This window comes from Amphiprion ocellaris, chromosome 19 (assembly GCF_022539595.1).
Source record: "Amphiprion ocellaris isolate individual 3 ecotype Okinawa chromosome 19, ASM2253959v1, whole genome shotgun sequence".
NCBI classification, from domain to species: Eukaryota; Metazoa; Chordata; class Actinopteri; family Pomacentridae; genus Amphiprion; species Amphiprion ocellaris.
The window spans coordinates 9,821,493-9,839,987 of NC_072784.1; the positions used below are offsets into that span (position 1 = coordinate 9,821,493).

The window sequence follows — 18,495 nt, forward strand, 5'->3', positions numbered from 1 at the left end:
TCCAATAATGGATAAAAACAAGCTGCAGACAAGATCTTTCACTTGTTTGGTTTGCTTGAAAAACACAAAATTTATGATTAAAATAGTTGGTGATTGAAAATGAAAATTTAATGTGTCGCTATCTTTTATTTTCGTGATTGATTGATTGGAAATGGTGTCAATGAAACTTCAGAAAAATAGGTTTTATTTATATAATGTTTGCTATAAACATTTCAACATTTCAATTCCTCAGCATCATCATTTGGGTGTTTTTGGTTGAAAATGTTAATTTTAATAATTAATACTTGAACTAATTTCCAGTAAATTAAAGAATAACCTGCATTTAATCCTGATAATCGATGTGAGTCTCTGGATTCATGTCAGAATAAATCATACAATCATGCTGGAACCATCGAATGTTTCTGGTGGAATGTTTCTGTCCATTCGGTTCATTTTGATTCAGTTTCTTGTCATCATCTGATGGATGGACTCAGATCTGCAGATAGAAACACAGTCGGCAGTTTGTTCTCTGAACTGATGGAAACGTCATGAAGAAACTTCAGAGAACAAAGAATCGCTGTCAGATAAACAGGATAACATGAGATTAATGAAACTCCCACAAATCCAGCTGATTCCAGTTTGACCAAACATCAGAAAACAGAAATCAATTATTTCCGATTATTCAGCTGCATATTTTTCTGATTATCTGTTTTTCTGTTGTTAACCAATAATCAATAAACTTAGCACTCTGTTTTATCTCTGTCTGTAGTTACCGATACCGATATGTCACATAACATTAGCTGGCCTTCAGTATTTTCTGAATATCTATTTAACTTGTAAAATCTATTATGAGTTATTAAGCTAATAACTTTTCCCCGGTAAGTTGCTGTCCTATTTTCCAAGAAGACACTCCTCTGGGTGTTTGACATGACGTCACTTTCAAGGCCGTGCTCTTGCGAGTGATCAACGTCGTATTAACCCCAAAGAGTCGATACTGAGCAAGATGGTTATCTGTAGTTTACCTTAGTACTCGCAAGTACCCAACACAGTGCAGGACTCTGGTGTGGAGGTGGAGACATGTGGCAGTGGTGTATTTGCGACAATTAAAAAAAAAACGGAAAGAGCCGTGGTTCAGATTTAGGATTGGCGGCCCACAACTCCTAAATGAGTGTAGAGGAAACACTGAGGTGCTCCTTGTGTCATTTCTGACCTTCCCTGGAAATGTCATCCAAATCCGTTTGTCAGTTTTTGAGTAATGTTGCGCACAGACAGACAGACAGACAGACGTAGACGGACAGACAGATACCCATCATCACATAACTCCACTGCATTCCTTGGCGCAGAGTAATAAAGCCTTAAGATCTGGACCTTCGGGGGAAATAGAACAGCAGCAGACAGAACTGCAGCAGACAAACTGTCATTGATCGATCAGGAACGCATCATAGCATCACATGATACTGACATCATCACTCTCATTTCTATTCTACACATTCAGTTATAGAAATCCTCATTAATGAAGTAATCTAGTTATAAAATGCCGGTTCCTGCCGTCACATGCTGTTAATAACATTTGCTAAATATCGGTTATCAGCATTTAGAATCAGTTCATCCCTACTGTAAAAGCTTTATTTCTGACAAAGTATTATAAGCAATGTGTTGATTTTGGTCCATTATCACAAATAAAAGTCAGATTTAATCAGTTTTCATGATGAAACTTTGGGTCACAAATGATGTGTTCAGGGACCACTGTAAAATTGGTGATTCAGCTGATAAATGAAGTCACTTTTTCATTTGAAAAATTGAAGATCTAAAACTTATTTTTTCGTTAGATGTAAAATAAGAGTAAATGTAGAAAACGGTGCAAGTTTTGCATCTTTATGTTTTGGTTTGTCTGATACTTTTGTGTTCATGTTGCACAGAATGGGACCAGAACTGACAGTTTTATGAGGTTTTATGCTGCAGACACGTCTGACTGTGAGTGTTGGTTTGTGTTACTGAGGCAGCAGTTTTGTTCTGCATTCTAACAGCCTGTGGCAGGATTCTGTCAGGATTCTTTGTTCACGATGGAGGATATAAAACTGTCAGCAGGATTTACCTGTTCAGGCTGTTTCCATTCAGCTGCTGCTGCTTTTAAAGGTCGGGGGTGGGAGGATGGCGCTAATGCAACACTTCCTGTCTCTGAAAACCAGAAGGCGCAAACACTACGCAACATGTGGAGGAGAAACACCAAATCAGCACGTCGACACGGAAACCCGAAACAGCGATTAGAAAACACGTGTCTGTTCATGAGGCAACGCTTCGATGTGTCACCGAAGAAAAACGACTCCTGAAATACAGCCTCTAGTAGAAAGATTGGCAGTTAAAGAGACAGAAGACCCCAGCAAATTCCAAATGGGTCCACATTTATCACTTTTTAATGGACCTTTTCCAATATTTCTGTGCCTCAGAACTTTATCAGCACAGCAGATAGACACATGACATTTTAGCAGGAAAACACATCTGAGTTCTGGTGAAAACTGCAACCAGATCACCAAAAAAGATGCAAAATCAACACAAAAAAGGGAAAATTACCTTAAAAGAAAGACAAAATCAACACAAAAAGAGACTAAATTCACACAAAAATGACCAAAACTACCACAGACAGACATCAACACAAAAAACATGCAAAATTGCCACAAAAGGGACCAAAGCTACCATAAAGAAACACAAAAGAATAATAATTCAAAATTACTGCAATAAGGGGTGAAACTGACATAGGAATGTTTGGGGTTAATTTACATCCATCTAGGTGTCACAGTCTAAACACTAAATCTGATTTCTGTTCATTTTCTCTATAACCAACTCTGATCATCAGTATTATGGGATGTATCATCATGTGAACAATAAAACTGCAGCAGTTTAATGTCTATAGCCCTATTCGCACAGGATTAGTATTACCTGGGGATCCCTGGTAATTTGTGAATACCCCTAGGACATCTGAGTTTCTTGCAGTGCATTCGCACAGGATAAGTGAAGTCTATATTTTACTGGAATTTACTTACATTACAGCCCGGATATGATGTCAGATCTGTGCAGGTCGCAACATCTGCTGTTGTCACGTCCATGATGCACATGGATGGTCGCGCAAATAAACATTAAAAACATTAAAACCCTATGTTGTAACAATGCTATTTTTAGGGTGTTGTTAGGTTTGTGAACAAAAACCACTTGGTTAGGTTCGTGGAGAGCTTGTGGTCCGGGTTAAAATCATCACTTTTAATGTGGTATATAGTTGTCATGGCAACAGTAGTAATCTATTAAAGCAGCAACGTGACTTGAGAACAGCAGGCAGCATTGTCTGGTTAACGTCCTGTCAAGGCGTTTATATTAAGCCTGTTGAAAGATATGCTTACTGCACGCTGCTACGCATGTCATTCATCTCTATATCCTCCCAAATTTCCCTCTTCTTGTTGATCTGATTTTGCCGATTCTGTGAATAAGCCCGTTGTATATCCGCCTACTCCTGCATTTGCATCTAAAATGCTGTCGGTAATTTCCACCGCAGCCTCCATAATTCAACTGGGAAAGATGTAGAAAAAGACGCGCAATAAAAAAAAAAGGCAACTAAAATACCCCCCAATCACAGATGCAGATTTGCACGGGACTAGTATTATCGCAGGATGTCGGTGTTTGGTGGAATATAGTAGGTCATTTGCGGGGGAATTATTACTTTTCAAATTACCGACATGGCGCATTTGCATGGATTAAGATCACAGACATCCTCCGCAATTATTACAAATCACCAGAGGTCCCCAGGTGATACTAATCCCATGCGAATAGGGCTTAATACATAGAATCTCAGAAACAATCATTGGTACACTGGATGTGTTTCTGTTTTCTGAAAATCCACCAGAGAAAACTTTAGAAAGTGCATTCTGGGTAAACTTTCGAGGCTCATATCAGCATGTGTGATAGGTGGTCGGTCAGAACAAGTTCTCGACAACAAAAGGATCATCTATATACAGGATTCATGCTGTGGTTTAATAGTTTAACTGCTCCAGTTTAGCTTCTGATGACATTGGGCCAAAAATATTCAGTTAAACAGTTCAGCGAATTATTATTAACAGTCAAGGATATCAATATATGAGGCATAGAGTAAAAATGACATTCTTCATGTCAATGCCAAATTTCAAAACACTTAGATTTCAGCTGTGATTGGCTGTTTCTGGTAGAATGTGACCAATCAGGTACAGCTGTCAGTGAGACGAGACAGCACATCAGTTTAATAAAAATCACAAAAAATATCAGATCTGATAATCGTCAACTCTGATTCTGGTTTTATATTTTAGCTGCAAATATGCAGAGACGCCATTATATCAGCCTCCTCTGGTTTTCAGATGCTGATTCAGTGTTAAACTTGTTTCATCAACCTGATCAGCCAACAGTGGAACAGCCGACAGTCTCCTCATTATTTCCTCATGAGTCGATAGTTTTGTCTAAGAAATGTCTGAAAACATCAGAAGCACTGAGCCGACTTTGTCCTGTTTGTTTTCAGACCAGCTGAAGTCTGTCATGGAGCAGGTTCTGGACTTTGCGGTTCGTGAACTGACCAAGATCGTGGAGGCTTCGTTCGACGACCTGCTGCTGGAGATCACCAAGATGGAGCGCGAGCAGCAGGCGCTGGAGGAGCGTCTGGACAAGGGCGCTGAACGAGGGGGCGGAGAGAAGGGCCGAGGGGGTGGAGCCTCCGGGAGGCGTCGGGGGTCGGAGAACGACTCGGTGTCGCCAAGCGGCTCGGAGGACACCCGGGAGGAGCTGAATGATGTCACCGTTTCCAAGGAGACGGCCGAGACAGAAGGTGAGTGGTCAGGTGATGACACGACAGCATCCGAGTCTGATCAAGTCTAAGTTTTCTGTTTGCATTCATTTAAAATTTAAACCATTACAGCTCCTATAAAGTGTTCAGCCTCCCTGGAACTAGAAGTTTTTCTCTTTTTTTAAAAAAACTTTTTAACACTGCATCATGGTTAATGTAATTTGGCTTTTTTTGACAAGAACTTACAAAAAAGGTCTTTCTCATGTCAAAGTGAAACCAGGTTTCTTCAAAATAATGTCTAATAATTAAAAATCGAAATAGTGAATAAATTATTGTGTTAATATTTACCCTTTTAAAGGGGCTTTAATGTAACTCAGCTGCAGCCAGTTGGTGCTAGAAATCAGCAGTTAGTAAATGAATCATCTGAGGTCAGTGAATGTGTCTCAGTGATTGTAGCATAAAGACTCCTGTATCTGGAAGGTCCAGTCACTGATGGATCAGTACTAATAGATAGAACTACACCATGAAGACTAAAGAACACTCCAAGAAACGCCGAGTACAACTTGTTGGAAAGCATCAATCAGGATGATACAAGAACATTTACAAGTTACTGAATGTCTCTTGGAGTCCAGTTAAATCCATCATTGAGAAATGGAAGGAATATGGAACACGAGTAAACCTGACTAGAGCAGGACGTCCTCAAAAACTGAGAGACCGAGAAGAAAGAAATCAGTGAAGGAGGAAACCAAGACACCCTGTTCTTCACCAATTAAAGCTTTATGGGAAACAGAAAGACACTGTTGGAAAAAGCACGTATACATCTGGACAAGAAGACGTGGAGACTCTGAAGTCAACTGGAAGAAGGTTGTTTGGTCTGGAGCTTTTTGTCCATCAGATTAAGTGTTATGTTTGATGGACACCAAACACTAAACATCATCACAAACACATCATCACCGTTGGTGGTGAAGCATGGTGATGGCAGCATCATGATGTGAAGCATGGTGGTGGCAGCATCATGATGTGAAGCACAGTGGTGGCAGCATCATGATGTTTCTCAGCAGCAGGTCCTGGAAGGCTTGTAAAGGTAGAGGGTAAAATGAATGCAGCAAAGTCTAGAGAAATCCTGGAGGACAACCTGATGCAGTCTGAAGAGAACTGAGACTTGGAGAAGATTTGTTTTCCATCAAGACGATGAGCCGAAGCAAACAGCTGAAGCTCCTCAGAAATGGTTTAAAGACAACAAGGTGAAAGTTCTGGAGGCCGACTCAGAGTCCAGATATCAATCTAACTAAGAATTAGTGTCTAGACCTGAAAAGTTCTGTTCACTCAGAACTTTTCATGTGGAACCTGACAGAGTTTGATAGTTTATAAAGGAGAATGAGATCAAATTTCAGCGTCCAGACATTCAGACTGATTGACACCAACACAGGATCAACAAGAAAAGCACTCGGAGTGTGCAGTATTTCACCAAGGCTGCTCAGTCATATTGTTTCTGACAGATAAGTCCGCAGCTGTGGATTTGTAGTAGGATTGCAATCATGTGATTGTCAGCAGGCAGCTGATGTAGTGTTCACTTGTTGTCATAGTTACAGTGATGCTGTGCCATTATCAATGATACAGAGCTCTTTAACAAATCCATGGATCCAGACTATAAGCTGCATCACTGCCAAAATCTAATCACTTGTTCCTTGTGTCATTTCTGACCTTCCCTGAAAATTTCATCCAAATCCATTTGTCCATTTTTGAGTAATGTTGCAACAGACAGACGAACCAACACTGATCGTCACAAAGGTTCATCTTCCAAATACTGACTGGAAGGAGGAGAATATGGGTGATGGCTGTTGGAATCATTTACTTTAGGTTTTATATTTCTAATTAATGGACAATACTTTGTAGAAATTTGTTGTCACTTGACATGAAAGAATGCTGCTTTTAAATTCTTGTCAAAAAAAAGGCAAACTATTGATTCAGTGTTGAATCGCAATAAAAGACGGTAAACCTGTGCAGTTAATTGAATGCTGTTTATGTTCAGTGTATCTGTCAGTGTGTGCAGCCTCACCTCCTCCATCCTCCCTCAGACCCGGCGCGTCCCCCGGTTCTGTCCGTCTCCCAGGACTGGGTTCCCATCCTGGACAAGGTCTTCGGTCAGAAGTGGTGCAGTGATGTCTGGCAGATCAAGGAGCTGGGCGGAGATGATGGTGGGCGTGGCCTGGGAGAGGACGGAGCTCAGCCAGCGCAGCATCTCTCCACCCCCTCGGTGACCCTGGAACCCTCCCCCTCCTCCCCCCAGCAGGATCCCCGCTGGACGCCGCTGGAGGATATGGAGGTGTTTTCACCGGACGAAGACGACGCCCAGAGGAGCCACGCCTCCAACGCCACACCTGCAGCCCCACCTGAACCCCCCCTCAGCCCCACAGGTGAGACGGTCATCCAGCAGGTTTCGGTACATGTAGAAATACAGAAACAGAAATATATTGATATCAGCTGTACAAAAAATTAAGTAGTAGTACATTCACAGAATATATTGAGACGTTAAAATAATTATGAACCAGATTTCTAATATAGAAAACAATATTTTGAAAAAATAAATAAAAAGCTGGCAATTTTATTTTTTAAAAAAAAAAAAGGTAAATCTGTATTTTTATTCTTGACAAGGAAAATAATCAAATATTAAAAATCTGAAAATATAAAGAAGTCAAAGATGTAATAGTAATGATAAAATGTGTAAAATATTGCTGAGAAAACAAAGTGAAAATATATTTTTACAGAAGGTAATAACTTGAAACAGCTGAAACTATAAAACTGCAAAAAATGAAATTCTAAAAATACGCTGATCAGGCATACCATTATGAAATGAATAGCACTTATTATCTCTTCATCATGGCATCTGTCAGTGTGTTGAATATTGTAGGCAGCAAATGAACATTTAGTCTTCAATGTTGATGCATTAGAAGCAGGAAAAATAGGCAAACGCAAGGATTTGACAAACTACTGTTCCTAAAATTGATGATGAATTTAAAGCTGGTTCTGATAGAAAGGTGTCCGAGTACACAGTGCATCAGTTTGTTGTGTATGGAGCTGCAGACTAGTCAGGGTGTTGATGCTGACCCCTGTGGAACACCAAAAGCACCAACAATGGACACATGAGCATCACAACTGGACCACAGAGCAATGGAAGAAGGTTACCTGGTCTGATGAATCACTTTTTCTTTACATCATGTGGATGGCCGGGCACTTACCTGGGGAACACATGGCACCAGATGCACTATAGGAAGAGGGCAAGCCAGTGGAGACAGTGATGCTTTGGGCAATGTTCTGCTGGGACACCTTGGGTTCTACCGTCCGTGATGCCTACCTGAGCATTGCTGCAGACCATGTACACCCTTTCATGGAAACGGTATTCCCTGATGGCTGTGGCCTCTTTCAGCAGGATAATTCACCATGCCACAATACAAAAAAATGGTTCAGGAATGATTTGAGGAGCACAACAACCAGTTTGAGGTGTTGACTCGGCCTTCAGATTCCCCAGATCTCAATCCAATCCAGCATTTGTTGGATGTTCTGGACAAACAAGTCCGATCCATGGAGGCCCCACTTGGCAGCTTCCAGGACTTAAGGGATCTGCTGCTAACATCCTGGTGCCAGATACCACAGCACACCTTCAGGGGTCTAGTGGAGTCCATGCCGGATCAGGGCTGTTTTGGCATCAAAAGGAGACCAACACAATATTAGACAGGTGGCCATAATGGTATGCCTGATAAGTGTATGTAAACAACTAAACAAAACACAATAATTCAAAAGCATATTTAAAAAAATATATGAAAAATAACTCTTAAAACTCGAGTATATAAAGATGAAATAGATAGAAAAGTCGAAAAATGTAAGTCATGAATTAATAACTACAAAAAGTCACACGGAAACAAACAAAGGTATAAATATAAACATGTAAATAAAGCAGCTGTTTGTGTTGGAGTTTGTCGCCCTCTGCTGGACACCCCCCCGTATTTCATCTGACATTGATTTTCAATTCATCAATGATGGTTTAGAAAAATGATAATTTTTTATCCTGATTAATGTCTTTAATACTTTGAACATTTTATTGTAGTTTATTGATCCACAGAGAATTATCTGATCAGGTATTGATCTGGTATCGATTGACTGGATGAAGTATTTTATGAATATTAAATGCTCGTCTCCCTGCAGGTCGCTGCTCGTCAGCCTCCATGCTTCATCGCCTGCTGACTCTCCCGTCTCAGCTGCTGGAGGACGACGACGAAGCCGCCGCCGCCAAGGAAACGCTGGTTGCCCTGGCGACAGACGGCGCCATCGAGCAGCGAGACGGCGTGGCGCTGCCGGAGCGACCAATCAGGGAGGAGGAGGAGGACGAGGATGAGGAAGACGAGGACGAGGAGGGGAAAGGCAGGAAGGTGAGACTTGAACATTAAGATTAAAAAAAACTATTTTAAAGATGTGAAATAATAATTAATATAAATAATAAGAATCTGACTTCCTACAGGTTTAAATTAATTTGTTCAACTTTCATCAGCGACAATGTTTTCACCAGAAACATCTGCAGAAACTGATTTTAAACCAAAAAAATGTTTTATTTAATGATTCAGTTCTAAGTTATTGTATAATTATTTTCATGGTTATTTTCTGATGTTGTGGATGTAAAGGAGCTCTGAATGACTGAGGTTTGAGATATTTGTTCATTTTATTCACAAAAACAATTTACATTTTCTTGTATGTGATCCTCTGAGAATCTGAAGGCCACAGTGGTCTTTGTTACCATGGTTACAACTGTCTGTATTTGTTACCCTGGTTACAGCGGTGTCTGTTTTAATAATAAGAATAATACATTTTATTTGTATAGCACTTTTCAAAACACTCAAAGACACTTTACATATAAAATCATAGTTTTGTTACTATGGTTACAGGAGACTGTGTTTGTTACCATGGTTCCAGCTGTCTCTGTGTTTGTTACCATGGCTACAGCTGTTTCTGTGTTTGTCACCTGGATTGCAGCCTTCTCTGTGTTTGTTACGATGGTTGCAGAGTCTCTGTGTTTATCACCATGGTTACAGGAGTCTTTGTTGCCATAGTTACAGCTGTCTCTGTATTTGTTACCATGGTAACAGCTGTCTTTGTTTGATACCATGGTTACAGAGTCTCTGTGTTTGTTACCGTGGTTACAGCTGTCTCTGTGTTTGTTACCATGGTTACAGTTTTCTGTGTTTGTTGCCATGGTTACAGCGGTCTCTGTGTTTGTTACCATGGTTATAGCTGCCTCTGTGTTTGTTACCATGGTTACATGTGTCTCTGCATTTGTTACCATGGTTACAGGTGTCTCCATATTTGTTACACATCTCTGTCCTTCATTTAGCATTAGCATTAGCTTTAGCAAAGCTAACTGTTTTTAAATTCCTGTTGACCGAGTTTGTGGAAGCTAAATGCTAACATGCTAACATCTATCTGTAGTTAGCTGAGCTCAGTGATGATCTGTGTTCCTGGTTGAGGTTCAGGTTCTGGTTCTGGTTCAGTGAACTCACTCTAACTCTGGTTTTCTCCTGCAGAAGAAGCGGCGCCGGGTTTGGTCTGAATGTGAGGAGTGCGGTCGGCGATTCAGCCGGATGTCGCTGCTGAAGGCTCATCGTCAGACTCACGGCGCCGACATATCATCTCCGTCGTCACCGCCGACAGACTCCGCCTCCCCGCTGCGCTGCTCCGAGTGCGGCAAGAGGTTCTCCTCAGCGACCCGCCTCCACAGCCACATCCGGACCCAGCACCCCGGCAGCCGGGCCTGAGCTGAACCTGGACCCGGCAGACCAACACAAGCTCAACAACAACCACACACCAGATCTGAGCCGGACCAGAACCAGACTTGAGCCGGACCAGAACCAGACCTGAGCCGAACCAGAGCCCGATCAGAGCCGCAGACCTGAACCTGCAGATGAACATTTGACGGTACCAGACGTGAGCAGCAGGTCTCAAACACTCTGATCAGAACCGGTATTGTAAACACTCCACAGAACCATGTCACCTGGTCCAGGTTCTGTTGTGGATCTGATTCCACAAAATCAAATTCATCAAGTCCAGATGTTTTTCAATACCCGGTTCCTCCATCGGCTCGGAACCTTCAGAACCGGATCTTCAATATTTAAAGTTGTTTGAGGTAAAAAGTTGAAACTAAACGGATTCATGAGGGATTTAATCAGAAAACAACTGAATGGTGCAGAACCAGAACCTGAGAACTGGATCTGAAAGTTTAACGGCAGCAAATTTGATTTAATTTAATTAACTGATGAAATTCTTCATTCAGGCAAAAAGTTTTTCCTTGAGTCACTGAGCCAGGTTAGAACGTGAATTTTATTTTCTTTTATTCATTGACAAATTGTTTTATCTAACCCAAAACTCAAAGAAATTCTTCTAAATCAGAAAACTGCATATTCTCATATTTTTATAAGTTACTAAGGTTTATTTCTTTAATTTCTACTTTTATTTGTAAGAAATGACCCAAATATCTGCATGTTTTAACTGAATTTAATCATATTTAAAGTTTTAATTGATTATCAGAGGAGTTGTGTTTAAACCAGCTCAAAGAAATTCATCATTTAGTTCAGAAAACTGCAGATTTTCACATTTGAACATTTCAAATAATGCCCCCCCCCCCAGTTTTCACTTTGTTCCACACAAAGCGATGAAAAGCCGAATATTTTAGCAGGATTTGAGAGTTCTGAGCTGAAACTCTGGATTCTGCAAACAGTTTTTAACTCAAAGGATTCAGTTTCTGATCCGACGAAGAAAAGCAACAAACTCACATCTGAAAAAACTGGAACCTTTTTGTTTCTTTTCTTGAAATGATTATTGATGTTTCTGAGCAGCTGTTTGGAGGATCTGATCAGGATCAAACTGAAAGGAAAACGCACACGAGGTCCTTCTTCTTCTGCTCGTGGGAAGGTGAGCGAGGCGAAGCTCCGCCCACTGCAGGGGAATTTTCTTTGCAATAAGCTTGTCGCCGTGGCAGCCGGATGCTTGGAGCTCCGCCTCCCACCTCCTGTATTTGGACGTGTACAGATGGACGAATGGACAGTGGATTTTGTACCCGTTTGGTTTTAAAGTGCCCTTTTATGGTTCCACCTCCTTTTCTGTTGTGACTTCTGATTCTCGTCAAGTGCATTTCTGTGATTTATTGGACTTTTCTGGAGAAACACGAAGAACTTGTGCTTCAGTGGCATCGTGAGTCTGAATGTGAATCTCGGCGGTTTTGTTTCCTTTTCGTTGTACAGTTTAAAGACGGTTCGCTCCTCTCCTTCCTCGGCGCTGGTACCTTGGCTCTATGAAAGCTCATTTCTGCCAGAAAGAGAACAGAAAAAATATCCAGAAAAACAACTTCAGTGGATGAAAAATAGATCTAAAACAGGATTATGATGAATTAAGGCAGAATTTTGACTTATTAAATCAAACATGCTAGACAAATTTGATTTTAAAAAATTAGGATTGTTAGATAAGTCAGATTTTTGACTGATTCAGTTAGAATTATGACATAAATCAAAATTACAACTCATTGAATCAGGATTCTGAGATATTCAGCCAGAATTTTGACCTAAAAATTAGGATTTTTAGATAGCAAGTCAGAATCTTGGCTTAAGGATTATGACATAAATCTCAATTACAACTCATTAAATCAGGATTCTGCAACATTAAGTCAGAATTTTAACGCATAAAACAGGATTATGATGAGTTAAGTCAGAGTTGTGACTTAAAAATTAGAATCATTAGATCAGTCAGAGTTACAACAATAAATCAGAATTCTGATATATTAAGTTAGAATGTTGACTTGAAGTCAGGGATTATTAGACAAGAAATTAAATTATTGAATTATTAAATCAGGATTATGAATGGTCAGAATCCTGATTTTCATTTTTTGTGTTCCATATATTTCAGCAATTTTGTTTTATTTTTTTGGCAGAAATAATCTTCCATACACCCACAACTATGAATGAGAAATTAAACAAAGCACAAAATATTGATGATTTTCTTTAGTTCCCAGGTGACAGATGTCTGTAATCAATAGGTGATCAGAAACACAAATAATGTTGACAAGCAGATTATTTAATCAGGGAACATAATTCAGAGGCTGTTAGAGAGCTTTAATTTTTATTATTTTTATTCATAAAATCCCTGCTGTTATATAGGAGCCCATTTGTGCCTAAAGTAAATCAATTTGATTAAAAAAAATCTGTTTGATTTACACAAAAATTACAATTATTGTTAAAAACAATGAGACTATAGTGATATTAATTTTATCTGACTGTTTTTCACTGTTAAAATAATAATTATGGGAGCCTATTCGTGCCAAAAAACTAACCCATGTAAACATTTTGATAGATTTCCGAAGAAACTCTTAACAAAACGATCCTTCAACACTATGAAATTATAATAATATGCCATTTTTTACTTGTATTTCCCCTAAATATTTCTTTTTGTATGGTTAAAAATAACACTTCTGCGTACCAATTGCTGCCAAAAATAGATTAAATCTGAAAATTTTGAGGTTTATCGATCAGAAATTGATAAACACAGAAATTCTAACCAAATTGTTTTTCCACACAGTAATATTATATTAATATTATACCAGTTTTCTCACAATACAGATAATACCCCCCCCACACACACCACACACACACACACACACACACAAATTACAGTTTAGTACCTAAAAATGTATCCATATGGGAGCCCATTCTTGCCAAAAACTGATGAACTGATAAATTTTACACTAGTTTGCTCTTCGTATGTCACAGTAGACCTTCAATGTTTTTCCCTAAATGACTTTTACTGACCCATGAAGTCAGGATTATTAGATATTTGTCTCTTAGTGACTATATTGTACTTTAAAATTAATATTCATTCAGTCGCATTTTTACTTAATGTCCACAGTACACTTAATTATTTCATTTCAGATATTTAAATCACCATAAATTTTTCATCACGGCTCCATTATTATGAACTGATGCTCTCTACTGGCCTCTATGGAAGACTTTCAGCATCTGAAATGAAAAACACAAGTGTACCATGCGAAGAGGACAGACTGCTCACTCTGGCTGCAGTTTGATTGAAATCATTCCGACCTTTTCATCTGGGTTGTTTTGTAGCAGGAGGAGAAGGAGGAAAATGATCAGATAACGGAAAACATTTCGGCGGTTTATCCTGATTCTCGTGTATTTGTTGTCGTTTCTGCTCCGCGAAGCTTCAGCACGAACAATCACCGTTTCCATTGTTTTTATGCTTTGTAAATGTGCGAAATGAACCTTTTTCTAGCGAGACGGTGATTCTGTTTTTACTTGTCTGAACAAAAAAAAAAAAAGTTTGTCTCTTAAGCAATATGAAGGCCAAACTCTGCTGAGCGGCCGGAGTTTGATGTGCAAGAAGAAGAAAAAGAAGCTCAGCTGTTGGTAAATTAAGCAAAAATAAACATCAGGAGTGAGAAACTCGAGGCGGGTTTGGTGGCAGTGAATCGAGAACCCGAATCTCACTTTGGTTTGATTATCGACTGTTTGATTTGCTGTCTTCGCCTCTGAACGCTGCTCGAATGACTAAAGCTTCGCTATCGTCTTAATTACCAACCGCTTTTCTGCAAACGTTTGTCCGACTTGTTGCACTTTCAGCCTCCACTCGTGTTCACATACCTCATTTTTCAAGTGTTTTCTTTGCTTCTGTTTCCACACAGACCTCATTACCTCAGAACATGTACAGCGCTGATGTTTGACCACAGTTCCATGTATGTTTTAAAGTATCTCTTTCACTTTGGATTTCACATAAGAGCCTGAAGCTGTCGGGTAAAAACACATAATACAGTTTAAAAGGGTCTACAGAGTCCTGAAGGCGCCAAGATTTTTAATATTTTTAAATTCTTTTTTAACACAAGTGTCATCCTTCATATTTATTAATCACATAATTTCCTTTAACGGGTTTATTCGGCATCGACACAAAGCTCTGATGTACGGAAGTCCGCTGATGCCACGTCAAAAAATTTTAATGAAAAAGAAATTATAAAAATCTTCATGGTTCAAAAATATTATGAGATATTAAAGTTCGAAAATGCAAATAAAAACTTACATGAGTACAATTATAAGCGTGCAAATAATTAAACCCAACATACAGTGGTGGAAAAATTTTTTCGGACACCCTTAAAATTTTACACGATCTCAAATATTTTCATGAAATATTTATGGAGAAATCTTTTTTTGTGTTTCATAAGATGTGGCTGCAATAGACAGACACAAATACAAATTATTTTTTTATTTGTTTACAAGAAAAACTAACAAAACTAAATTCTACCAAAGTGACCCAATACTCTTTTTTTTTTTGTTAATGGAACCAAGCAATTTTAACTTTTTAATGGCTTTTTAAAGAATTTGTTTAGTATTATGGCTTTGATTGTGCTAATAGAAATTACACTTGAAGACCTAAGAGTCATTCTTAATGCGATATTTCACAAATGTATGGGGTGTCCAAAAACTCTTTTACACCACTGTATTGAAATGTTTTCGTAAAAGAACTAAAAATTTTACTTAGTTGGGCCGAAAAAATTGGGTGTTGTGTTTTTTAGATAAAATTTGAATTGATGCAGTTTCATTTCATATTTTATTATTAATGCTACAATATTATTGTCTTTTTTGTGTGTTTTTTGACGTTAAGAAGAAATAAAACAACCAAAAAAGATACTAATGATGTACAAAAAAATCAAGGGGGATGAATCAAAATTAACGAAGCAGAAAATATATATATAGTAGTTAAAATGATAAAGAATGTTAAAGAAATTATGCTTTTTTCCAGGACTTCAGCAGCTCTTTGCACTGTAAACTGAATAGTAAATGAATGCTGCTGCCGTCAGGTAAGCTCACCTGACGGCAGCAGCATCATGTGACCTGCTAACCAATCACTGCTCCTCCTGTCCTTGTTTACAAAAGTCATAACGAAGGGAAACGCATCCGCTCGAAAATCAACTAAAAGAGGGAAAAAAGCTTCACTGCAGAGTAGAAATCATTCATTTTTAAAATTCTGTTTACTGAATAAATTATTGCAAAGTGTTTCCATAATGAGGCAAAACATTTTATGGAGTTTTCCTCCAAGTTTCAGTGCGATTATTAAAACAAATGTTCATGTCAGTGGTTTTGATTTTATAAATTTATGAAAATGATGAAGCAGGTTTTAGTTGATTCCCAAAATGGTAATATCGTCTAGTTATGTCTTATAATTTTACCAAATATCTGATATTTATAAGAAAAGATCTCAAAACTGCACATTTTAATCATACAATTATGAGTTCTTGTTATATGAAGAAAAACAGACAAGATCTCATGATTTAGCAAAAATAATCTGCAAAATAACTTTATTATACCATATTATGAATATAAAACATATACATGGTGTAGTAATATTTCAAGATTTGTCGCACAAATATGAGATTAATGTGATGAATAGCAGATCGGAGTCGTAATTATGTGAAAGAAGTTGTTCATATTTGAGATGTTTTCCCATAATTGCAGTTCATTATGATAAAAAAAATTATATAATTAAGAGAAATCCTAATTATAAAATAAGGCACGTGATAATTTAATAGTTTTCTAAATGTTTTAAGATCTCATCTTTGTGAAATGAGGGCGTCATTTCTCAGTTTTGCAATGCACATATCCAAAATTTCTCTGAAAATTAAGACTTGCAATTGTGTAAAAATCTTGACATTTAAAACTTTTGTCTGACAAATACGACATCTGATCATGTTTATGATAATTTACATTTCTTGTAATTGTTATAACTCGAGGAAAATAGTGGATTATTGTTAGAAAAGTATTTTAAAGATATCTTTTCTAGTAAATATAAAATATTATGTTGTAATTATGTGATATGGATACAGGAAGGGATGTAAACTGATGGTTATGAGAAAAGAGATAATTTTGAATAAATGATGATGTAGGAGCTTCTATCGTACTTGAGTGATGCAGAAAAATTAATAGATGTTTTCAAACTTTTGTATTTATAAGATCTTTTTATTCTCACACTGACATGAACATTTGATTTCCTGTTGTCAGAACTTGTTGGGATTTTCTTTTTATTAACTTCTTATTGTGTTGCTTTAAAAATAATTTCATCCGGATGCGTTTCTCTCCAACTTTGTTTTTAAGGAGGTCCACAGTCGTCGTTTTTCGTCTTTTTTTTGGCACTGAGACGCGTTCAGACGCCGTTCATCAGAACATATCGCAGAACTCACCTTTGTTCCTGTGAGTTTTTATCATATTTTTTGGCGGTTTCCTGAAAAGTGGCTGTGTGGTTCCCGCTTGGAGAGAAGACCATGTTACGTACGTTCGGCTTTTTTGTTGAAAAGCTGCGAACAAGAGAACAAGAAGGGAGTCGGTTCTGCAGTAAAGATTCATCAGTCGGACCTCCGTATTTATCAGAAGTCCTGCAAGTTCCTTAAAGAGACTCTGAACTTATCAGGGGTTCCTCAGGGAACGATTCGAGGTCCTCTCATTGTTTAATGGAAATGTGGGTATGGGGGACATGAAAGGGATGTTTTAGTATTTTTGAGAGTTGTACTGTTTAGTTAGCTTTATTTTTATTTGAATAGTTGTACTTTGTGTGTAATGAGACGAGGAAACTAATCCTGGAGGTGTGTTTTTTTTAGTTTTATACGTTAAGTATCTCTTTGTACTCGGTGTCTGATGCTGATGAACTGACCTGCTCGTTTTCTCATCTCAGTGTTTGGATTTAATGCAATACTTTTGATAAAATGTGCCCTTTTTTTGTAATTCAGCACTGAAAACCAAATCTGACAGTTTGCTATTTACTACCACGATTCAAAAAAAGTGCTGGATTTGAAGAGTCGGACAGTCGGGATACGGAGGACAAAGTCAGCCAACATGAAAATTAACTCAAAATTGATGTGACCTTTGACTCTGTTGTGACCAATGTCAGTTTTGAGTGAATTCTTGCCAACATGAACTTGTTGTGTTTGGCTGTTTTACTTGTGTTGATCACATCCGAATGTCATTTACGCCAAGTTCCACCTGTCAGCCATGATGATGTAATGGTGGTGACGGTTTGTTTTTTATTATTATTTCTATGACCTGTTTTAGTCGGGTACTTTTTAGTGTTAAAACTCCAACAAAACCAATAAATGTTCACAACTACCCAACTGGGCCTCCGGACTTTTATTCTTTGTGAACTGAAAAAATTTCTTGTTTGCTTTGTGTGATTCTTCTGGTGACATAAAAACACACTGAATGATTAAAAATGTTAAATAATTATGACTAAATATATGACTATGTATAAGAAAAGATCTAATAGGTTTGAGAAAATTAGCTCAAAATTGCACATTTTTATCATGTACTTATGAGTTTGTCATACACAAATGAAGAAAAATCAACAAAAAAATTATAATTTTGCCAATTTCTCATTTATTTGTTGGTAGTTTAAAACGGAAACAAAATTTAGACGTTTTTTGTTGTTTGTGTTTGGTATTTGATGGGAGAACAGATCGCACATTATTATACTTTGGAGCGCTTAGAACCCTTGAATTATCCTGTATAACCCTTTGGAACCCCTTAAAACCGTTTAATACCCTTCATAGCTCTTTATTTAGAACCCCTTAGAACCCTTTAATATCCTTTAGAAACTTTTAGTACCCTTTAGAACCCCTTAATACTCTTTATTACCCT

General features: G+C 38.1%; 1 protein-coding gene across 2 annotated transcripts in view; it reads left to right on the top strand.

The window, feature by feature from the left end:
- si:dkeyp-113d7.10 (uncharacterized) overlaps positions 1 to 17,972 on the top strand; it is a 33,266-nt gene extending 15,294 nt beyond the window's left edge. The window contains exons 2-5 of one of the 2 annotated variants that reach the window (XM_055005177.1): positions 4,514 to 4,816; positions 6,853 to 7,191; positions 8,978 to 9,201; positions 10,351 to 17,972. In XM_055005177.1, coding sequence (XP_054861152.1) covers positions 4,514 to 4,816; positions 6,853 to 7,191; positions 8,978 to 9,201; positions 10,351 to 10,578 — 1,094 coding nt within the window. In that variant the 3' untranslated portion in view covers positions 10,579 to 17,972. Of the gene's footprint in view, positions 1 to 4,513; positions 4,817 to 6,852; positions 7,192 to 8,977; positions 9,202 to 10,347 lie in introns of both variants that reach the window. The other variant, XM_055005176.1, reaches the window with a different exon arrangement.
- Positions 17,973 to 18,495: the final 523 nt, after the last annotated feature.